Below are 24219 nucleotides of genomic sequence, written 5' to 3'. Positions count from 1 at the left end.
GTCAGGCCATTTAACTAAAGAAATCCAAACGCACTATGGGGTTAAACAAGGATGTGTCCTCGCGCCAATGCTATTTAATTTCTACATCAACTCTTTAGCAGTAAATATGGAGAAGGAAAATGCCCACCCTCCCAAACTGGCAGGTATGCCCCTCCCGGTGCTTCTGTATGCGGACGACGCAGTCCTGCTCTCCTTTTCCTGCGTTGGCTTGAGGAAGCTTTTGAGATCACTTGCTGACTATTGTCAAGCGGAACAACTATCAATAAATTATAGCAAATCTAAAATTATGGTGTTTTCAAAAAAAAGAAGGAAACACAAATGGAGAATTAATGGACATCCTATTGACCAGGTAGCAACTTTCAAATACCTGGGAATAACTTTTCAGGAAAGGGTCTTGTGGCACCAACAGATGAAAAACGCCATTGCCAACACAGGAAGGGCCAATAAAGCCCTTACAAGATTTTTTCACGGGAAAGGGGGTAAATACGTTCTGGCGGCCTCCCAGGTTTTTGCTGCAAAAATACTCCCACAACTCACTTATGGATCCCAGGTTTGCAGTTTTAAAAATTTTGCGCCTATGGAGGCATTTCAAACAAAATTCTATCGGTGTTTATTGGGGACCCCCCCCCTGTGTATCTAATATAGCTGTCCGCTTAAAAGTTGGACAACCACCCGTTAACGCGCGGTTGTGGATTCTAAAGATACACTACTGGTTAAAACTTATTTCCCCCCCGGCCGGTTTGGCTACTTTAACACTCTTAGACACCTTTCATTCTACCTGGAAAGCTTCCCTGTTTGAAAAGATAAGAAGCTTGGGATTCTCCCTGCAGATCTTGATAGCGGCAGGATATGAGAGAGCCAGAAGTCAAGTGCTCCAACGCATTAGGGACATAGAGCTGCAATGTCATATGGGCAAAATGGATAAACATGCCACAATTAGAGACTTTGGAAGAGGGTTCTCACCCGCAAATTATCTGGCTGATTTACAAATACCTAAGTACAGACACTCCTTCACCCTGGCCAGATTTAACGTTCTGCCCTCTGCCCTGCTGCTAGGCAGATATGAGGGCAAACCATATGAGTCACGTGTTTGCCCATGTGGCTCATCGGAAGTGGAAACAAGTCTGCATGTATTGCTGCACTGTAGTTACTACGAGGATCTACGCCTGACCTTTATTGCCCCAGTTCTACAAAAGCTTAAAAATGTACCAGAACCCCAACGTATGAGAGCCTTGGTAGAAGATAAGGTTCCTGAAATTACGATCAATGTTGCCAAATTCTGTGTAGCTGCTATTAGGCGCAGGAAACAAGAGCTTTCCAATGTCAATATGCAGGCGAAGGCAAATACTTAATTTTTTTATGCTGTCTAATTTCAAATTGCTGTTATGGCCTAATCTGTATTGAAATTGTCCTTTGTTTTTTCCGGTGTTATGCTTCGCTGACTAGCTGTACGAGTTAACCTGGTCTGTGACCGTTTAATAAAATTTGATTTGATTTCCAGTTTTATTGTCTTTTCAATATTCCATTCCAAGTTATCACATATAGAGGATACTACCAATCTTTATAAGAAGAATGAATCAGAATAATTTGGATTTGAATAACCCTTGGCTTTTTTTTTCCTACCAGAATTTTGGAGATCAGACAAAAGTTTAGGAAAAGTTGTGACAGATGCAATAATATATATTCCATTTTATATTTGGATTTTTTTAAAAAATTAAGTATTGTATATGTGATGGATTCCCGCATTCACTTTGAATATTGTGACTCACACAGGTACAATTTATGGTGATGAGTGGTAGATAAATGCTGCACACACATTTGCCAATACTAATCAAGTCCACACTCAACACCCCCCCCCCCGCAAGAAAAATATATCACAGTTTGATCTTCTTCTTTTAAGAATGCATATAGGTCCTTGAGCACCAGGCCCATCTCTGGAGAATGGCTTTCAAAGCAGGCAAGTTTGTGGGAACTTCTGAGCATCCCCTTTGCACTTCCATAAATCTTCTCTAATTTCATGAACTTATGGAAGTTGTCTTTATATCTGTATTATGGTATCTCAGATTTCAGATATAAAAATGACTTTTTACCTGTAAAAGGTTTTAAATAAGAATGTACTGAGTAAAATGACAAGAATTTCCATCTGTTCATTTGGGTTCATTCTGCAAAGGTTAGGCAGATTTTGTCAGGGCCAACCAAGGGTGTTTGGCCAATTGAGGAAAACAAAATGGCGCCCTCCTGCCACCCCCCACCCCCCAGTTGTGAAGGTTGTGGGGTAGGAAAAGGAGGCTGCGGCAGGTGGGCCTGGGCGAGGCTGCAGCTGCCGCCTGATGCCACTGCCTCCTCCTGCCACATGGGTGGGCCAGCCCATAGTTTTCTACTTGTTGTTGTTGTTTAATCGTTTAGTCGTGTCCAACTCTTCATGACCCCATGGACCAGAGCACGACAGGCACTCCTGTCTTCAGTTTTCTACTTACCCTCATTTAATTCCATTGTTTAAGCCAAAGGTGGTAATTCCATTAACTGCTTGGAATAGTTTATGAAGCAACTGGAATGATCCAAAAAATGTTTCTTTCATGTATTACATTTATTGTAGTTCAGTCTATCATCTTACATAGTTTTAAGTTACTCCTCCAATTTGGAAGCTTCCAGGTAACTAAGGATGAAATCTACAAATATGTTTTTATTCATAATGATGATGATGATGATGATGTTGCTGCTGCTGCTGCTGTTTCAGTAAAACAGGCTGTACCTTTTTCAGTTCAGTGCCAAAGAACTACCAGCATGTTCTGGCCTTAGCATTTGCTGTCAAAGAGATCAATGAGAATCCCAACATCTTATCAAATATCTCTCTTGGCTTCAAAATCCTCAACAGCTACTACACTGCCAGGATGACCTATAAGGCCACCCTCAGCCTCTTTTCTGCACAACGTCACTTTGTCCCCAACTTCAAGTGTCACAACCACAACAATCTGATAGCTCTCATTGGAGGATGCATCTCTGAAATCTCTGCCAATCTGGCCATTATTTCAGACATCTACAAGACTCCACAGGTAAGGTGTGTGCATGAGTGTGTGGAGATTTCACAATTGTGACACACAATCTAGATGCCCACAAAGCTTTGAAAATGTTCCCTGATATATTTTCTTTAATGAACAGTTTAAATGTGGACTAAGTGTGAGCTTATCTAGCGAATACATAGCTCTTTAGAAAACAGTACTCACTGAGTGTTCAGCGATGGCTTAACATCAAATGGAGGGAGGTTAAATGGAGTCCCCCTAAAAACTATATTCTGGGACTGAACTGAAATTTTGAATCAATGACTCAGATGAAAGATTGGAAATAATCTATATCAATGTGCAGCTGGTAAAAAAAGTGGAAGGGTTATTAACATTTCTAATGAATTGGACACAGTATTCCAAGTATGGCCTGGCCAAGGCAGAATAGTGATTACTAAGGCCAAGCATGGGTTTCTCAAAAATAAGTCATGCCAGACGAATCTCTCTTTTTTTATGGAGTTACAAGCTTAGTAGATCAGGAGAACACTGTAGACATAGTGTATCGTGATTTTAGTTAGACTTTTGACAAAGTCCCCAATGATATTCTTGCAAGGAAGCTTGTTAAAATGTGTGTGGAGCAAGATAACTGTTAAATAGATTTGTAGCTGGTTGACTGACCAAACCCAAAGGGGACTCATTAATGATTCCTTGTCATTCTGAAAGAAAGTGACAAGTGGGGTGCTGCAGGGTTCTGCCCTGGGCCCGTTGTTGTTCAACATCTTCATAAATGATTTGGATGAAGGAATTGAGGGGATGCTAATCAAATTTGCAGGTGAACACCAAAATGGGAGAGGTAGCTAATGTTGCAGAAGTCTGAACTGGGATTCAAAATGACTGTAACAATGACCTGGGACCAAGCTTAAAAATGTATTTCAATTGGGACAAATGTAAGGTTCTGCACTTAGGCAGGAAGAACCAGCTGCAGCGGTATAAGATGGGGGACACCTAGCTTACTAGCAGTACATGTGAAAAGGATCCAGGGGTCCCATCTCAAGGACTGTCACATGGAAGATGGAGCAAGCTTGTTTTCTGCTGCTCCAGAGCATAGGACCTGAACGCTGCAATTCTATGAGTCTAAGCAGGATGTTAAACATGACAACCTGCTGGATTCTCTGGAACATTATAATTAAAATTATCTTGTAATGCTTCTCAAAAATGGCCCTACAACTCTGTGATTCACAGGTGTAGCGTGATCTTCTCCATCTGAAAAAATATTCATGCATTTTATTTCAGCTTACTTATGGATCATTTCTGCCAGTACAAGGTGCCAAAAGGCTATTCCCGTTTTTGTACCAGATGGTCCCAAATGAAGCCCACCAGCACAAGGGAGTGGCCTTGTTACTTCAGCATTTCAAATGGACATGGATTGGGCTCTTGGCTGTGGATGATGACAAAGGGGACAAGTTTTTACAGACAATTGTACCAATGCTTTCGCAGAATCATATTTGTTATGACTTCATAGTCAGAATCCCAAAATGGAATTATGTGGATGAAATGCTAGAATTAGGCATTGAAAGTCTGAGAAACTATGTAAGTGCCTTTCAGAGAAAAGCCAGTGTAGTATTTATTTATGGAGAACCTCCTTCCTTTATGATTTTGAGAATTATGCTGTTGGGAATACCATTATATTATTCATCACCACCTCTGGGTAAAGTCTGGCTTGTTACATCCCACTGGGATTTTGCATCACAATCTCTTCACAAACAGTTTGATATACAAACCTTTCATGGCTCCCTAACCTTCACTGTTCGCTCAAACCAGCTGGTAGGATTCCAAAAGTTCCTTCAGATGATAAGACCTTCCTGGGCAGAAAGAGATGGTTTTATCCAGGACTTCTGGGAACAATCCTTCAGCTGTTCATTAAAACTGCCTAAAGGACAGGAGGAAGAGGAGAAGACAAGCTGCACTGGGGAGGAGAAATTGGAAAGCATTCCTGGAATTTTATTTGAAATGAAAATGACAGGCCACAGCTACAATGTCTACAATGCTGTCTATGCTCTGACACATGCTTTGAATGCTATATACAAATCCATCACCAAACACAGAAGACTGGGAGGAGACAGACTGGCATTTCAGAATGTGCAGTCTTGGCAGGTAATTACAACTCTTTTAAAAAGTTTTTATTAATATTTTTCAAATTGATGCATTTCATTAATTTTAGTCATTTAAACATTACAAAACTTGAATTCCTTCCCCCACTTTCTGCGCTTCCTTAAATTTATTTTTTAATATCTTCTGCATATCCAAATTCATTTAATTATCTACTTTAAATATATACTCTTATGAAACTGCAGGTTATTACAATAATCCTGCCAATGTTTTATCTGTTTGCAATTTATCTGTAAATATTCAATAAACCATTTCCATTCTTTTATAAGAAGTTAGCTTGATTTATTCTTCTTCTGGTAAGTTTCACTATATCTGCATAGTCCATAAGTTTTTGTATCCATTCTTCCTTTGCTGGGACTTCTGCTTCTTTGAATTTTGGGGCGAGTAGCATTCTGGCAGCTGTAGTAACATACATAAATAAATTTCTATTCAATTTAGGTAGTTCTGTCCTATAATTCCCAAAAGAAAAGCTTCTGGTTTCATGAACTTTCACCTTTTTGTATCATAAATAAGCGTGCCAGCCAAAAAATATTATCATGACCTTCTAAGTGTAAAATATGTGAATTCTCTAACCTCATCCTTTCCTTCAACCAACAAAGACAGGTTGCCTCATAATATAATCTCATATCTGGTAGGGGGACACCTCCTCTTTCTTTTGCATCTATCAATATTTTATATTTTATTCTTGGGTTTTTCTCTTGCCAAATATATTTAGAAATATCTTTTTGCCATGCATTGAAGCAATCTGTCCTGCCAATCTCCGGAATAATTTGAAACAGAAATAACATTCTTGGCAACACATTCATCTTTATAGTCAACATTTTACCTAATAATGAAAGATTCATTCTGTCCCAAATTTGCAAATTTCTTTTAATATCTTCCCAGGTTTTTAGATAATTGTCTTTATATAAATTTTCTATTATTTGCTGTTACCCATATACCTAAATATTTAACCTTTCTTTCAATTTTTAAACCAGATACATCTTGTAATTTGTTTTTACTCTCCTCATTCATATTTTTAACCAAAAATTGTTTTTTTCTTTATTAAGATTTATTATATTTATTATATTTATCTTAAGACCTGCTACCTCACCAAATGTTGTTATCTCTGGTAATACTTTGGGGGTTGACTCTATTGGTTCATCTACAGATATCACCACGTCGTCTGCAAATGCTTTTAATTTATATTGTCTCTGTTCCACTCTTACACCTTTAATATCTTGATTACAACTTATTATTTGTGCTAATACTTCTAAAACTATTATAAACAACAAAGGTTGTTGTTTGTTTGCTTGTTGTTTATAATAGGTAATTACAACTCAAAACTTTTTTTTTAAAACCATGCTAAATTTTGTTCCAAAGTCACTCTAGTTTTGCAGAATTCCATTTAAAATAAACAAATGTGTGGGGCTTTCTTTTATGTTCCATTTTCGACTAAAGGAACCAAAATGATATCAAGGCATATCAAGTCACCATGTTTTTAAAATAAAAAATGAGTATGAGAGGCATTTGTGAACCTCACTTAAATCATTGCAATACCTTGATCCCCTTGTTCATATTTTCATTCAATCTAGGTGCATCAGTTTCTAAAGAGTATGGTAATCAATAATAGTGCTGGAGACACAGTGCGCTTTGATGAAAATGGTGAACAAGATACTGGATTTGATGTTACAAACTGGGTGATGTTCCCCAATGGCTCTGTGGTTCGAGTCAAAGTTGGAGGACTGGAACCTCAGGCTCCTCTGGGCAAAGAATTAACCATTCATGATGACCTGATTGTTTGGCATCCAAGATTTAATCAGGTGCGACACAGCTACAAATATTTGTGTATATAAAAGGGGGGGAAACCCATTTTTTAAATCAGTTTATCATTTGACATGCTGTTCAGCTTCTGAATGATTCTAGTTAGCATTATATATATATAGCAGCTCCTTCCCTTCTAAGTAAAAGAATATAAATTGTTTGGCAGCTAAACAGGTGAGCCATAACTGCAAACACTTCCATATATGAAATGAAAAGGGCCGCTTGCTGTTCTCTGAGCTGGGGATGAACCTCTGGCCTCAAGCGACTCTTGGGGGATGATTCTCTCTCCTCCTCCAGCCTCACGGGTTGCTGGGGGCTTAGTGCAAACATCTTGTAAGGTATTTCCAAATTCTGGACATGATGACAATAATGCATTTTTAATGGTCAGTCTCACCAAACCAATGAAACAAATTTGTGGAAGCTGATTCAGATCTGATCCTTGCTTACTCTTCATTTAACCCTGCCCCTCTTGGGGCCGCCTGGTTCCTGTTGCTCCATTGGTGAAGCCAGCTCAGTTCTAAGTGAATGAGAGAGACTCAAGAAGTGCTGATGACAGCCTCCCATTTTTTTAAAAAATGTGGTTAGGTTTCAAGAGGGCATAACTCTAACCATTGATTTTGAATGTTGTAACAGTTTTCCAATCATATTTGGAAAAAAGAAAGTTGGTTCCATCAGAGAAAAATTAGCCACCGCCTCCATTTGTTTCCCCCTCCCAATGCCCTTCTGGTTGAATAATATATGACATTAAAAACCAAGAGAAAATTAGGTAAACTTCATGCACAGGATTAAAAATAATTCAGTATCAAGCATAAAATAGCAGAGAATCAACTGAAAAAAATGTGATACATGATATGCAAAATAATATATTCCTTCTGAAGCAAGGTAGTCTATCTAATGTCTACTGAATGCAGTTTCAACCCTGGTGAGGCTCATCCTCAAGCCCACCAAGTGGCAGTGCAGGCAGCCAAGAAGGCATCCTTGCTCCCAGGAGGTGGAGTAGACAGAGCTGAGCCCTTGGCTTCTTCTTTAGTCTCCCTTTCACGTGATACAGAAGAAGGCATCTCTCTTATTCCTCATCTCCCTGTTTCTGCACAGGTGCTGCCTGTTTCTCTGTGCAATGACTACTGCTATCCTGGCTACAGCAAGAAAAAGAAGGAGGGAGAGAAATTCTGCTGCTATGATTGTGTTCAGTGTCCAGAAGGGACAATCTCCAACCAGGAGGGTAGGAAGCTATATGTACATAGCTACTAATAATTTTCGATAATGTAGCATAGTAATTATTTATTTGAAGACTATATCTTACACTGAATTGCCGTCCATTGTTCCTTACCATCACACAGAGAAACATTTAGCTATTACAAAGCATGAACTCAAACATGAACACATGAACACAGAAAGATTCATTCTTACTACTGGGAATGCTTTTCTTGAAGTAGTTAAAAGAATTTCAGGAAGGCAGAAAATGGATCTGATTCTTCTAATGTACTGTTCAGGTAATAATTGGTAAATGTCTAGAAATAACCAGCTTTTCATTCCTCCCCTCAGATATGGAAGCTTGTATCAATTGTCCAGAAGACCAGTATCCCAGCAAGGACCACAGTCAATGTATTCCCAAAGTTCTAAGCTACCTCTCTTACAAAGAAAATTTAGGGATTATCTTGGCTATCTTGGCCATTTCTTTCTCTTTCATCACAATTTTAGTGCTGGGAAGTTTTGTGAAACTCAGGAACACGCCCATCGTCAAGGCCAACAACCGGACCCTCACTTACACCCTCCTCATCTCCCTTCTTCTTTGCTTCCTCTGTGCTTTGCTCTTCATTGGGCAGCCAGGAAAATGGATCTGCCTTCTACGCCAAATGGTCTTTGGCATTGTCTTCTCTGTGGCTCTTTCCTGCGTATTGGCAAAAACCATCATCGTGGTTCTGGCATTCATGGCAACCAAGCCAGGATCTGGGATGAGGAAATGGGTGGGGAAAAGACTGACCATTTCAATTGTCCTCTCCTCCACCTTCATTCAAGCTGCCATTTGTGCTCTGTGGTTAAGTACTTCCCCTCCATTCCCAGAGAGGGACATGCAATCCTTGAATGGGAAGATCATATTGGAATGCAATGAGGGTTCATCTACCATGTTTTACTGTGTCTTGGGCTATATGGGTTCCCTGGCCATAATCAGCTTCATTGTGGCTTTTCTGGCCAGGAAATTACCTGATAGTTTCAATGAAGCCAAATTTATCACTTTCAGCATGTTGGTGTTTTGTAGTGTTTGGTTGTCCTTTGTTCCAACCTACCTGAGCACCAAAGGGAAATACTTGGTGGCCGTGGAGATCTTCTCCATCTTATGCTCTAGCGCTGGCTTACTGGGCTGCATCTTTCCCCCCAAATGTTACATACTTTTGTTGAGGCCTGATCTGAACAACAGAGAGCAAATAATGGCCAGAAAAAGTGAGAAAATGTAAGTTCATCTCCATGTTATACTCACTTAGAAAATTCACTGGAAGTCCATATCATGATATTTTAAAATATTAGTGCTTTAATAAAAAGAAGTCCTTGCTCAAATGTATCCTTCTGAGTATAGTTGTACTAGAGACACATTAGGTCAATGCCCTATTTTGAATTGACTTACATACACCCACATGCAGACAATTCCAACAAGAAAGAAAAGTGGGACTCATCTAAAGAAACCAGTGGGGTTGCATAAGGAACTTACAGAAGAGCTGAGAGTTAAAGAAGGGCATGCATAAGAAATGGAAGAAAGGGGGAATCGCAAAGGAGGAGTATACAGTACATGAGCAGCCAATGGTTGCAGAGTGAAGGTCAGGCTGGCTAAAGCTCAGAATGAGCTCAGGCTTACAAGAGAGGTTAAAAATAATTTTTAAAATGTTTTTTTGTCCATGTCCGAAGGAAGACGAAGAACAAGCAAGTGGCAGGGCAAATCCACCTCTTTCCTTTGCATCCCTTATTATTTTAAATTTTATTCTAGGCTTCTTGCCCTGCCAGACAAATCTAGAAATGTCTCTCTGCCACTTCTTGAAACAGTCCATTTTATCCAAAATTTGCAATGTTTGAAACAAAAACAACATTCTAGGCAATACATTCATTTTTATCGCAGCAATACGGCCTAGCAGTGAAAGCTTCAAATTTGACCACATTTCTAAATCTTTTTGCACTTCCGTCCAGCATTTTTCATAGTTGTCTTTAAATAAATTCCCATTTTTAGCTGTCATGTTAATCCCCAGTATTTCACTTTCTTAACCACTGTTAAGCCTGTCTCGTTCTGAAACCTCTCTCTCTCAATCGCTGTTAATTTTTTCTCTAAAACCTTTGTTTTTAATTTATTCAGTTTAAATCCTGCAACCTGACCAAATTCTTGAATCAGTTCCAAAACTCTTTTAGTACTAGATTCTGGCTCCTGTAATGTCAATACTAAGTCATCTGCAAATGCTCTCAATTTGTACTGTTTAGCTCCGACTTGTATACCTTTAATCAATTGGTCCCTTTTAATCATATTCAGCAGGACCTCCAGATGCCCTCCTTCTTATCTATATGAAACCACTGGGAGACCTCAGCAGCTGGTTGGGGCTGAGTGTTCATCAATATTCAGATGATACTCAGCTCTACCTCTTGTTTAAATTGGAACCAGTAATGGCAGTGAAGGTCCTGTGTGAATGTCTGGAAGCAGTTGGAGGGTGGGGCTGGTTAATGGATTGAAACTGAATCCCAACAAGACAGAAGTACTGTTTCTGGGAGACAGGGGACGAGCAGGTGTGGGGAAACTGTGCCCCTAAAAGACCAGGCACACAGTGTGGGGGGTCATTTTGGATTTGCAGCTGTCCATGGAGGCGCAGGTCAACTCTGCATCCAGGGTGACTGTCTACCAACTCCATCTGGTATGCCAGCTGAAACCCTACCTTCCTGGCCACTGTCTCATCAGAGTAAAGATCTACAATGACTCCCAGTACATTTCCGAGCACAATTCAAAGTGTTGGGGTTGATATTTAAAGTCCCTCACAGCTTCGCCCCTGTGTACCTGAAGGAGTGTCCCCACCCCTTGGTCAGCCCAGACACTGAGGCCCAGCTCTGAGGGCCTTCTGGTGCTTCCCTCACAGTGAGATTACAGGGAACCAGGCAGAAGGTTTGTGGAACTATATAAATTTTCATCTGAAGGCAGCCGTATCCTGGGAAGCTTTTAATGTGTGAACACAGTCATAGTATTGTAAAGCTGGATGGGACACGAAGGGGCATCTAGTCTTACCCCCTACAATGCAGGAAACCTTCCCACAGCCATCCCTGGGTAGGGTTGAAGTAACAAATTTCTGGTTAACAGCCAGCTGCACTGACCCATCTCATGTTGCTGTTGTTCCTGTTACAATATAGAAACAATGCTGCTGCGAGCTGCTTGCTTGAAAACATCACATGATGTTGGGACTGTCCGTGGGAAACAGAGAGCACCGGAATTAGCTCAGAGTGTAATATGAGCTGTACAGGAAGTGTTTGCTCTCTTGACTGCTGGAGTTTGAAGAGAGCAGTCATGTTTATTTGTAACACTGCAAAGACAGAAATAAAGGCATGTAAATACGTTTCTGTCTATCTCTTTCCCCTGCCGGGGGGCAACAAAGAGGGGGGGTGTTCTTCTCACGCTGAGAAGGATCGCCTATCATGACCTCTGCCTGGATCCTGCCGGGAAAGCAGACAGGGAGGTCAACAGGAGACGAAGCCGGGTGCCTGGGAGAGTTGCCAGTTTCTTCTGATAAAGGCTTGAATCTCGACAGTTCCCTGTATTTTTGCTGGAAGCCACCCAGAGTGGTTGGGTAGGGTATAAGAAACACACATGATGATGATGATGATGATTCTGTATTATTTTTGGTATTGACATTTCTATCCCCTGAAAGGTGTCCATGGCACCAAAACATAATGCAATTATGAAATAAAACAGTGAGAATATAGGAAGAGCCTGGCTGTTGGATTAGACCAATGACTCATCATTAACCCACATCCTGGTCTCACAGGGACCAACCAAATGCCTCAGCTGAAAGCCCTGGCTGGACCGAAGCGCAGCAGCATTTCCCCCTGTGGAGGCAGAGCATGGGCCTCATGGCTAGCAGCATGTTAAAGATTTAAGCCCTCCCAGTCTCTTGAAAAAGCGGGATCAGCCCCATTGGGACCCTCCTGCCCTAACTGTCTGTTTTGCTGCTATGAGGTACAGGTTGTTAGACTAGTTGGGTCTTTGGTCTGATCCTGCTGCAGGGCTCTCATTAGGTCTGTGTGAGAAAAGTTCAGGCCAAACTCCCCCCCCCCCATAACACACACACACACACACACACACACACACACACACACACACACTGAGTTATGCCACATATATGAGAAACATGTTTTTCTCCAGCTCTGCACCTGCGTCTTCAGCCATTCAAAACTCCAGAAAGTTATTGAGGTGAAACTTCTTCCACTTGTAATTATCAAAATCATAGTGATTTCTTCTTTTAAAAGCTCCAGAGATATTTCTGGAGATTGCATAAGCATCAGAAACAACAACAACATGATATTAATGACACCGTGACAGTGAAAGAAAACGTTGCTGAAGAGGATATTTCGTGTGTCGGAGACAGACTGAGCCATGATTTAGTGCAAGCGAAAGGCTGGGGAAAGAGGAATCTATGTGTAAGATGCAGAGCCAGAATGAGATCCCTGCTGCTTCTGTTGCTGCTGCTGCTGCTAATGATGCTCCATGTAGTCTGCAGGAACCGGAGGGCAAAATGCCCCTTGAATCTGGTCAGGGATCAAACTGATGCTTGCAGCTATTACCGGGCTGGCGACTTTCTCATTAGTGGCATTGTATCTTCAAAACATTTTGTTAATCAAGATGCATATGTCTTTTCCAAGACACCCTTCACCAGCACTGAGAAGTATGTCATCCTGTACAGAGGGATGTCACGCTTACCAGTACTTCTGCCGTGGTTCCTATTTATCAAGGAAATAGCCCTTATTTCAGAGTTGGGGGGGGGGGCTGGGGGGCCCTTCTGATGTCACTGGACTAGAACTCCCATCATCCCTGACCAGTAGCCTACTGGCTGGGCTTCATGGGATTTGGAAGCTGGGAAAAGAGTCTCCTCAAAACCTCTCCTATTTCCTTGTCCCCTGGGTCTTCCCTAGTAAAATATTCTACTCATGCTGCTGTGTTGGGTTTTGAAGGTGATAAAACAATAATGTAAATGAATCTGGTCTGGAATCAAAAGAATGCACTGAATTATCCCACCTGCGGGGTGGCACAAAACTCAGGCAGTCACCAAGCTTCAATGATTTTATTTATTATTATTCTATTTGGACAATTCATAAACTATTTAATCAGAGTTGTCTTTTAGGAATGTAATGGTTTAAAACATTTTAAAACCCTCTGTGTGACATTTGATGCTGAAAAGCAGAAAAAAATATGCTTTGAATTAAACAAATGAAATAATGCAGGTAATATGACTTAATTGTTAGTGGAGTCAGATCTCTAAAATGTGAACAAGAAATATTCATTTTTTTCACACACACATTTTCAACACCACGGGCCTCATCTGTAATTAAAGAGGTGTTTTGTGCTTCCTCTCTAGGACACAAATTGTTCCTAACCAACTGTTTTCTAACCTTGTGGTCATTTTTGGCAAAGCCCTCCTCCTCCTTGACCCCCATTTTTCCTTCTGAAGAACAATGGAGGAATTTACACAGCTCCTCCGCGAAGCAGCCAAGACTACTGAAGCAAAAGCAACCTTTGCGGCTTCACAGTATTTCACAAACTTCATTTTTTAATCAGTTTTATGACATGGAAACTCTTTGTGTCTGTTCTCCTGTAATGGAGCATGAATTGCCCAATCTTTATTGTATAATGGGCAGGAAAAAATATTGGATATAAATGCAATAAGATAATTAAATAAATACTAATCTCTGTTGGTCAGATAATGTTTGTTTTCATCCAGCTGTGAATTGTAGCTTTATACTTCTTTATTCCTTTATTGTAGAGAGTCACCTTGGTTCTACTGGTGCATATCGTCCTTCTTGTTCACCATCCAGGAGATCAACCAGGATCTCAGGCTCTTACCCAACATCACCCTGGGCTACAGCCTCTATGAGAACTACGCAGATGCCAGGATGACTTCAGATGCCATGCTAGAGCTGCTTACAGGCAGGGGAAGCAATATTCCCAATTATCACTGTGGTGATCCAAATGACCCGCTAGTTGTTCTCGAAAGGGGAAATTCTGCCATCTCAAAAGAGATTTCAGCCATGTCAAGCATCTACAAAATCCCACAGGTATGAAGGGGTAGGGCATGGAAGGTCAGAGAATTTGAAATGCATAAAGTAATCTTTTCATTTCCTCACTAGATCAGTTATGGCTTCACTGCCCAGGGTCTTGAAGATAAAACTCAGTTCCCTTTTGTCTACCGGATGCTCCCCAAAGAGAAAACTCAGCACCAAGGAATTGTCGAGTTGCTCCTCCATTTTGGATGGACGTGGATTGGCCTCTTGGCTCCGGACAATAACAGTGGAGAAATGTTTGTGAGCGCCTTGACACCTCTGCTGACCAGCAAAGGGATTTGCATTGCCTTATCAAAAATAATAAAAGAAAATGATCTAGCCCTTAGGATCAGCCCAGGTGAACCTTTTTTCATCTGGAGACAAGTCGGTGTATTTGTTTGCTATGTAACTGACACAGTGGGAATCTTCAAAATTGTGTCGATACACGAAATGTATGAAAAGGAAATAGGGGCAAAAGTCTGGATCACAACATCTTTTCAGGAAATCAGTGTTAGCTTGTCTATTCCCCCTATGTACTTCCAGTACATTCATGGGTCTCTCTCCTTTGTAATGAAGACCAGAATAAAGAGCACAAAACGTGATTACTATGCAGTACTTTCCAATCTTCTTCAGCATTTTCTAGGGAAAATGTTTCAATGTTCATATTCAAAGCATGTGTTGTCTGTGAGAGGCCAGACAAGATGCAGAGAGGAGGAGAACCTGGAGGCTCTGCCGCAAGAGGAGCTGGAGAGAGCCCTGTCTCAAGACAGCTACAGCACTTACATCACTGCTCAGGCTGTGGCTCAGGCCCTCAGTGCTGCATTTTCATCTAGATCAAAGCGGCTGCTGATGGTGGGGGAAGGAAAGAAGGGGGAACATCAAAGGCTACAACCATGGCAGGTATTTTCTTCCCCGTTTTGCAAATTGCAATCCACCGTCCTAACTACAATACAATTTAGAGGTCAGGCAAAAAACAACACCCCTCTTTTGAGATTCCAGTGCATATAAAAACCTGTACATGTCATACCCTCCAACATTTCTCTGATGAAAATAGGGACGTCCCATTCCATAATAAGAATTTTACTATTTATATCCCACACCTCTTACTGGGTTGCCCCAGCCACTCTGGGCAGCTTCCTACACATATAAAAACATAATAAAACATTAAACATTAAAAAACAAAACCACTTTCCTATACAGGATTGTCTTCAGGTGGCTCAGGAGTTGGATAACTCCATACACTCCCAACATTTCTCCAATGAAAATAGGGACAGCCTAAGGAAAAGTGGGACATTTGGGGATCAAATCAGAAACTGGGACGGCTTCTCTAAATCAGGGACGTCCCTGAGAAATTAGGGACACTTGGAGAGTCTCCATTCCATGGTTTTATATACTAATTTTGTGTCAAGGCTCAGATCAGTAAGTCAGCAATAAAACATCAAATCACCAGAAACCAGTAAACTTAACTCTTTATTCAAAGTGAAACAGAAGCAGCTCTGCCCTCATTGTCCCAGTAACACTTCTCTGAAGGTCTGGCTGGATTGAGGCACTTGCAAGAACTGAAGGTCCCCACTTTCCCTGCCCCCCCCTTGCTACTCCTGCCCAAGTCACTAACCAGACAAAAGGAAGGTAATGTAGACACCGAGAGAAATAAAAAGAGTCGCTCTGGCCGCAGGGCTCAGCAGGGGAGGCTATCAGGGTAAACTGAGTCTGATGTCACAAAAGAAATCTGTGCTTTGGAATTCTAGGGGTTGTGGAAGTGGGAGAAAGGGGAGAAGTTTCTGCAAAGGCCAGTGGCGGGTTCAGGAGGGCTCTCTCTGCAATGCAAGGCCACTGTGTGGGGCTCTTTGCCACTGAGATGACCATGCTGTAAGATCTGGACTCCCTCCATCTCAACTTAAAGCTATGGCAGTTTCTACTTCTCTTGGTTCTCAAAGGAACCCTGACCCTGGGGGAGCGCCTGGAAACGCCTTGGAATCTCACTACTGCTCTGCAGGGACTGGGAGTAGTGCATGCCGTGTGGCACTCTTCTAGTTGTTGTTGTTGTTGTTGTTGCTGTTACTGTTGTTGTTAACTGTCCTTTGTCCAAAGATCACAGGGCAGATCATAGCATAAAAATATCGAATGAGAAAAAACCCCTGTAACAATAAACTAAGAAAAACAAACCAATAACCCTCCTCTCACAAACTCATTTAAAAGGCCATGGATTGATTAATCCACCAACAGTCTGGATGCTTTTGTCAGCACTTAAAAATATGTCATGAAGGCAAGCCTCCCTTCCACAGAAAAGTGCCGCTCTCGTGTTGCCACCCTCTGAACCTCTCGCGAAGGAGGCACAACACAGATGACAAGGGCAGGGTCTGTGCAGGCCTTCTCTGCAGTTACCCTCGTAATGTGCAATAATCTTCACTCGAGATAAAAGGGACTCCTGTGGAAATGCTGCTCTCTCAGCTCGTTCCAATGCACTTATTCCCAAGCACTGTTTTTTAAGATTGTGCCTGTTAGACATTTTGGATGTCTACTGTCAGAGCTGGCTCCAGGTCCCAGCTCACAGAGGACCCACGCTAGCCGGTAGTAATGTACATAAGTCTTTATTGAAGTACAGTTTCCATTTCCAAGCCGCAGCGCCCCAGCTCTACGTCTTAGAGGCTAGACCGGCGAAGCTCCATCTGAGTCCCCACCCCCTGTACACCAGCTTAAGACTCTAACCTTACTCCACCTCTTCCGTCTCTCCTTTCTCCTCTGGGTCCTTCTGCCCCCCGGGGTCTCCTCCTTTCTGGACTCTTCTGACGCTGACCCCCCTGACTCCTCCCCCTCCTTTCGGCGGGCTTTGGGACCTGGCTCCCTATCCGGGCTGCCAACTGCGCCGCCCTCCTGTACATTTGAACTTCCACCTTCCTCTTGACCGTTTCCTCGCTCTCCGATGGAGGCGTGGCCAATCCTGACTCCTCTCCTCCCGCTGGCGGTGAGCCTCCTGGTCCCGATACCTGGGACTCCTCCCCCCTACTGCGCTCTGGTGGGGAAGCTGGTCCTGATTTCCAACTGCTGCTCTCTGAGTCCCCTCTTGCCCCTTCTTCCTGGGGTGTCCCCCTAGGCACCCCCCTTGCTCTGACCATGGGAGCCCCTTTCTGTGAATCCTCCGAGTCGCTGGAGAGACTCAGAGACCTCGGACGGCTGTCATCGCTAACATTTCCTTCGGATTCCTCCCCCTCGCTCTCTATTTCCTCCCTTTCCTGTGCCTCTGCTCCTGAGCCCCTGACATCTACGTTCTTTGTGAGTTTTAAAATAGTATTGTCATTTGTATTAATCTCATTCTTCAAAGCTCCTTGTTATTTTATAATTATATAAATACTTTAAGCCAGAGGTTTTCAGCCTTTTTGAGTCCACAGCTCCCTTGACCAGTCACATTCTTTCTGTTGCTCACCAGCGGAGAAACAAGCTCCAGACCTCAGAAGCCCAGTTATTTCAACCTTTGCCTGCAGATCAGGCAGCCCCTCGCTCCTTTTCAAATACCATCCCTTGTGGAGTGTTCCCTCAGTCTCCTCTCCTCTTCTGTCCCTTCTCCTTGGGAGTCTTGCAGGCAGCCCCCACAGCCGTCCCTGATCCCTGAGCCACCCCCCACCTCAAAGAAAGATGACTCCTCATGCGGCCCCATGGGGGCCTGGAAAGAGGATGCCCCCAGCCTTAGTGGTCCCACAAGCACAAGAAAGGCCAGTGTGGTGCCTGCCTGCCTGGCCTCCCACTTCTTTGTCCCTTCCACAAAGCAAGGGCTGGTGGACTGGCTGGCTGGGCTTCCTCGCCCACCTGCTTGCTTACTCCAAGGCACCTCAGCTCCTGGCACCCAGCACCCCCTGGCCAGCCCCAGAGGCACCATTCGTCTGGAGAGCTTGTAGACAAGCTTGTAGCTGCTGCAACAAACAGCTGTGCAAGCCTTTGGGAGGCAGAGATGCAAGAGGGTGCAACAAAGGAAGGAGGGAAGGAAAGAGGGATGGAGGCCAGTGTTGCTCGCGGCACCCCTGACTATCATCCCCTGACACCCCAGGGTGCCATGGCACACTGGCTGAAAACTCCTGCTTTAATCAATCAAATGAAATGCCTGAATAGGGCTTCTAGTCTAGATGAGTCTAGCCCCAGTTCATAAGTGAGTAGAACTAAGATATTCAACATGGTTTCTTAATACTGCCTTCCCTGTCATTCCAGCTTCATCCTTTCTTAAATGAAATTCAGTGTTTCAATACTTCCAGGGGCAGACTTTGTTTGGATGAGAATTGGGAGCTGCCTTCCGACTTTGATATAAAGAATTTGGTGATGTTTCCCAATGAGTCTCGTGCGATGGTGAACATTGGGGGCATCAGGAGAGAGGAATCGGGTGTAATAAAGTTCACCATTAATCCAGAAGCTATTGAGTGGCCTAATAAATTTAACAAGGTAGGGGGTGTAACAGACGAAGAGGGTAGGAGAGCCTGCTTAGGCTCTTCCTTGAGCAACTGCTGTAAAATGTCATTTTGTGGTCAGCCAATGGTGCTTTAACATGACCCCTCATGTCATGAACCCCTGGAAAGTGTGGGTTCACTGCAGGCCATGGGAAAATCATGGGCCACTGGACCCAACCATTCAGAAGGGTCCTCAGCAGCCTGGGCCAGCTCTCTTGCCATGAACATCCTCTGCCTTGCGACCCCTGCAGGGCTGTTCAGATATTAAATTAGATGGGAGAAAGCTGCAGAAATCACCTTGCGATCATTGGAGGAAAGGTCAGAGGATGAAGATAGCAGTGATGATGATGATGATGATGATGGAGGAAAGGTCAGAGGATGATGATAGCAGTGATGATGATGATGATGATGATGATGATGATGATGATGATGATGGAGGAAAGGTCAGAGGATGATGATAGCAGTGATGATGATGATGATGATCGCCAGAGGGGGAACTTCTCTGTTATGTAGGAGCTTCCCACAAGAGGCTCATTTCTCCCCTTCTTTCCCAGGACTCAAAATTTATTTTAATAATGATCCAAGAGTCAGTTTTTCATTACTGTATTCAGGTGTCAGTATTTTCAAATAGTAATCTTCATCAGTTTGTTCTGTAGCTGCCCTTTTCTTAATGCTGTGATTCTAGGATTGCTATTTGCTTTATGTATATTTTGTCCCCTGCCTTGAGCAGACCTTTGTATAGAAAAGTGTGGTATAAATGTTAAAACAAGCAAGCAAACACACCCAAGTGGTCTCCCTGCCATGCTGTTCTGCATCAAAAACGATTCTCCGCCAGAGTGGATGGGGTGAGTGGGATGAGAGATCCTGTTTGGTGGGTCATTTCCAAATTCTATGAGGGAATTCCATCTGCACAAATACTCCGGACACTTTCCCCTCAATACATCTTCTTCTCTCTATGGATAGACTGCACCTCGTTCCAGGTGTACTGGAAGATGTCGACCTGGATCTGCCAAGGTGGTTCAAGAAGGAAAGCCTGTTTGCTGCTATGCTTGCGTTCCATGTGCAGAAGGGGCGTTCTCCACTCAGGCAGGTTGGTTGCTCTAAGGGAAAGGCTCCTTGGGAGAATAAATTCAGGGCGGAGATTCATTCAGGTGCATTTTTTGTGGGAATTCGGAAGACATTGCTGAATGCACATCCTTTCTATTCTCTTCTAAATCACCTCCATTCCAGGAAATGATTTGAAAGAAATGCCACAAGTCAGCAATCACTGGGGTTCAAAGTGGGAATCATTGCTTTTTGCTATTTTATACTGAGCTTTCAATGATAAAGGAACTAAAACAGCACTAAAAAGGAAATGAATTTAGAAAGTGATTGAGTGGAACTAACAAATGATGAGAAGTGGCAGATTTTTAACACAGTAAAAGCGTAATACAAAATAAATGATACAGTATATGAAAATGATTACAATGCAATAGATGGACTATTCTGATCTCACTAGTATGAGAATTGCATGGAAGCAATAGAAAACTGTTTGCATTAACAAGGATAAATTAAACAAATGTGTCTTCAGGATTACGCAGGAACCATATAATGCAGTAAACCAATGTGGAGGCCATTGCCTCTCAGTTAATCCGAGATCACAATGTTGCTTTGGTGATTAAAATGAGAATAAGATTGTGCACCCCCTCTATCTCCCTGGAGGAAAGGCAAAATAAAAAGGGCAAACATTTTTCTAAAACCAACAGACTATTTCCCCCTCTCTTTACCTATTTACACATTCTTATCTCCTATGCCACATCAGCATAGATTTTGAAAAAGCCACTCTTGATGCCCATATGGAACAACTCCATATCCCTGCACGAGAGGATTCCTTTCCAACTCTACAGTTCTGTGATTCTATTATTCTCTTTTTCAGATGCAGAACGTTGCACCAAATGCCCAGAAGATCAGCATCCAAACAAGGACAGAGATCAATGTGTCTCCAAGATTATCACCTTCCTGGCTTATGAAGACCACCTGGGGATCACCTTAGCTTCCATTGTCCTCTTCTTATCTTCTACAGCAGGCATTGTGTTAGGAATCTTCATAAAATACAAAGAAACCCCAATAGTCAAAGCCAACAACCGGGACCTCTCCTACATCTTGCTCGTCTCCCTTCTGCTTTCCTGTTTGTCCTCCTTCCTCTTCATTGGGCAACCAAGAATAGCGACCTGCCTTCTCCGACAAACGGCCTTCAGCATCATCTTCTCCGTTGCTGTTTCTTCTCTCTTGGCCAAGACCATCACGGTGGTGCTGGCCTTCCTGGCCACAAGGCCAGGGAACAGGGTGAGGAGATGGCTAGGGAAGAGTCTGGCCAACTCCATTGTCATCTCCTGTTCTGGGGGGCAAGTTCTCATCTGCACCATCTGGCTGGGCTCTTCTCCCCCATTCCCAGAGCCCGACATGCTCTCCCAGCTGGAAGAGATCATCCTGCAATGCAACGAAGGGTCTGTGGCCATGTTTTACGTTGCCCTCGGCTACCTGGGCTTCTTGGCTGCCACCTGCTTCACGGTGGCTTTCCTAGCCAGGAAGCTGCCTGGCTCCTTCAACGAAGCCAAGCTGATCACCTTCAGCATGCTGGTCTTCTGCAGTGTTTGGGTGTCTTTTGTGCCCACCTACCTGAGCACCAAGGGGAAGTACATGGTGGCCGTGCAGATCTTCTCTATGTTGGCCTCCAGTGCTGGGCTCCTGGGCTGCATCTTCCTCCCCAAGTGCTACATTATTCTGCTGAGGCCTGATCTGAATACAAAGGAGCACCTGGGAACAAGGACCTAAGATGGCATCTGAGGCTTAAAACATTCAATGTCGTCAATGGCCAGCACAGTAGAAAGGAAGCACATGTAGTTGTCTTGGGATTGTAGCTTCACATAGTCCTCTTCATTTCACATGAATCCTGCAGATGAAAATGAATGTATATGTCATGCAATGGCCCCAAGTAAACTGGGCTCAATGTTTAATGTCCTTTATTACTGCCTGATTTCTCACTACATAACTGATCAGGCATGTTGGTCCAGCTTCTCCAGAGGATTGGGGGGACCCAACACAACATCACATGTGAAACATGACACAAGGCCCTGATGTTATGAGGAGCTGGGAGTGGAGCCAAATGCCCTCTGAAAATGGGTGTGAGTCGGCCCTTTTAGGCCAAGTGAACCAGGAACAGGCTGCGTGTCTCTATTTCTGCTGACTTTGCTCCAACATGTTTGGGTTTTGGTGCTGATGTGTTTCCATGTATTCCTCAGCTCTGACCCCGGCTATGTCTAGAGTCCTCCTTCGCAGTGGCAGGGCAAAAGGAAGCTCAGTGAGTGGCTACTGTTTGCCAGTGAACATAAATACAAAGAGATGGTGTCCTACCTCACAGAGCTGTGCTCTCTGTATGTATGCATATGCTAATTCTGTATGCATACGCTACAGAAGGGACACACGGGGCTCAACCTGGCTTAACTCTGCCCCTTGATAAAAACAGGGTGATGACAGGAGGAATGCATTCCACTGCCTGCAGTTCAGAAGAAAGGGCTGCACTTTCCTTCTCCTAAATGACATGTAGACCAATCAGCTTTATGAAGTGTGTGGATTTTTCAAATATGGAAAAGGCAGTTGCTTACTTTTAAATACAACTTCCAAGCATGGTCAGTCTATAATAATAATAATAGTAGTAGTAGTACTAGTAGTAATAATAAAGGTACCCCTGCCTGTATGGGCCAGTCGTGTCCGACTCTAGGGTTGCGTGCTCATTTCGCTTAAGAGGCCGTGAGCTGGTGCCGTCCGAAGACACTTCCGGGTCACGTGGCCAGCGTGACGAAGCTGCTGCTGGCGAGCCAGCACCAGCGCAGCCCACGGAAACGCCGTTTACCTTCCCACTATAAAGCGGTACCTATTTATCTACTTGCATTTAAGGGTGCTTTCAAACTGCTAGGTGGGCAGGAGCTGAGACCAAACGACGGGAGCTAACCCCGCCGCGGGGATTCGAACCGCCGACCATACGATCGGCAAGTCCTAGGCACTGAGGTTTTACCCACAGCGCCACCTGCGTCAATAATAATAATAATAATAATAATAATAATAATAATAATTTTATTATTTATACCCCACCCATCTGACTGGGTTTCCCCAGCCACCCTGGGCAGCTCCCAGTAGAAGAGTGAAAACACCATAAAATATCAGACATTTAAAACTTCCCCATACAGGGCTGCCTTCAGATGCCTTTTAAAGTCATATAGTTGTTTATTTCCTTGACATCTGAAGGGAGGGTGTTCCACAGGGAGGGTGCCACTACCAAGAAAGCCCTCTGCCTGGTTCCCTGTAACCTCACTTCTCGCAGGGAGGGAACCACCAGGAGGCCCTCGGAGCGGGACCTCAGTGTCCAGGCTGAATGAGATGCTCCTTCGGGTATCCTAGGCTGAGGCCATTTAGGGTGCCGCAAGCATCTATCTCTTTGACTGCACAGTTGCCTCTTGGAGGAAATGACTGTAAGGTCACAGTGACTTTCCGCAGATTTGCTTCCAGAGCTCATTTTTACAGGTTTGCTGGTGTCTGTTCTCCTCTCCTTGACCCCCCCACCCTGCAAGTTCAACAGCAGATTCTGTGGGGTTTTGATCAAAAGATTAACAAAAGATCTTGCCCTTTGTGTGGCCAACCTCTTTCTCTTCCCTTCTCCTCTTACTTACAGGCTGCGCAGACTCTAGGAGCTTGGTGAGCTGCTAGAAATGCCAGGAGCAGGAAGTAGGGTTCTTCCTCTTGCAAGCAATGGTGTGATCTAGTTCCTTGGTGTAGTTCATCCGAAGTTCGTCAAAAGAACTTAAAGGCATATTTTGTTCTTAAGCAGTCTATACTGTAATAAGCTGGCTGGGCTGTAGTGCCCTTCAGTAATACTGAACTATTTAAAGGGGAACTTCAGGCTTGTGGTTCCTAATTAGTGCCTGGCAGGCGTGACCAGCATGCTCTGACTCAGTTGGGGACTAGGTTTAATTTCTGTTGTGTAGTGGGATGGCTTCTAAGGGAAACCAGCAGGCTCTTTCTTCCAATTTAAGTGGGTCTGGTGCCCAAGACGGGTCGGGGAGGCCAGCTATGCCCTGCAACCCTCAGGCCTTATCACAGTTTTTCTCTGCCTTTGAAACCTTTTATCAGCAGTTTAGGCCCATGGTCACTGGGTCCTCTTCACAAATAGTTGCATCTCAGGATTGCATACCCGACACTTATCCCAGCAGTGAGGAGCGCCCTGGCACTTCACCCTCCTTTTCCGGTACTTCACAGTCAGGCAGCATCGCATCTAACTGCCCCCCCCACGCAATCTCAGACTTCGCGTCCCCTCACGTCCAAGCCCAGTTCCTCAGGTGGCAGGGCTCCTTCTGGCAAGTCTCAGCATGTAGCAGATGTTCCCAGTATTCTACAGGATCCGCAACCTCAGCCTACACCTGCAGAAGGTGGCTCAGGAACATTAATTTTTTTTTGGCAATATTATAATAATAGATAAAAATAGATATGAATGGATGGAAATATGA

General features: G+C 43.5%; 2 protein-coding genes across 2 annotated transcripts; both read left to right on the top strand.

Moving 5' to 3' along the window:
- Nucleotides 1–8516: 8516 nt before the first annotated feature.
- On the top strand, nucleotides 8517–9892 carry LOC114607904 (vomeronasal type-2 receptor 26-like). The gene has a single exon (XM_028751600.2). The coding sequence runs from the start codon at nucleotides 8519–8521 to the stop codon at nucleotides 9425–9427; it is 909 nt and encodes a 302-aa protein (XP_028607433.2). The 5' UTR covers nucleotides 8517–8518; the 3' UTR covers nucleotides 9428–9892.
- Nucleotides 9893–18578: 8686 nt separating this feature from the next.
- Nucleotides 18579–21493, top strand: LOC144329338 (vomeronasal type-2 receptor 26-like). Its single transcript, XM_077937059.1, has 2 exons — nucleotides 18579–18699; nucleotides 20595–21493. The coding sequence occupies exons 1-2, from the start codon at nucleotides 18579–18581 to the stop codon at nucleotides 21491–21493; spliced, it is 1020 nt and encodes a 339-aa protein (XP_077793185.1).
- The last annotated feature ends 2726 nt before the right edge of the window (nucleotides 21494–24219 follow it).

Source organism: Podarcis muralis, chromosome 12 (genome assembly GCF_964188315.1).
Source record: "Podarcis muralis chromosome 12, rPodMur119.hap1.1, whole genome shotgun sequence".
Lineage (NCBI taxonomy): Eukaryota > Metazoa > Chordata > Lepidosauria > Squamata > Lacertidae > Podarcis > Podarcis muralis.
This window is presented reverse-complemented; position numbering and strand designations above follow the sequence as displayed.

Bases quoted from the DNA above. Each gene is read 5' to 3' on its own strand.
- LOC144329338 (XM_077937059.1), top strand. From the start codon at position 18,579: ATGGTGAACATTGGGGGCATCAGGAGAGAGGAATCGGGTGTAATAAAG. The intron at 18,700-20,594 runs GTAGGAGAGCCT...TCTCTTTTTCAG, and splicing joins GGGTGTAACAGACGAAGAGG to ATGCAGAACGTTGCACCAAA.
- LOC114607904 (XM_028751600.2), top strand. From the start codon at position 8,519: ATGGAAGCTTGTATCAATTGTCCAGAAGACCAGTATCCCAGCAAGGAC.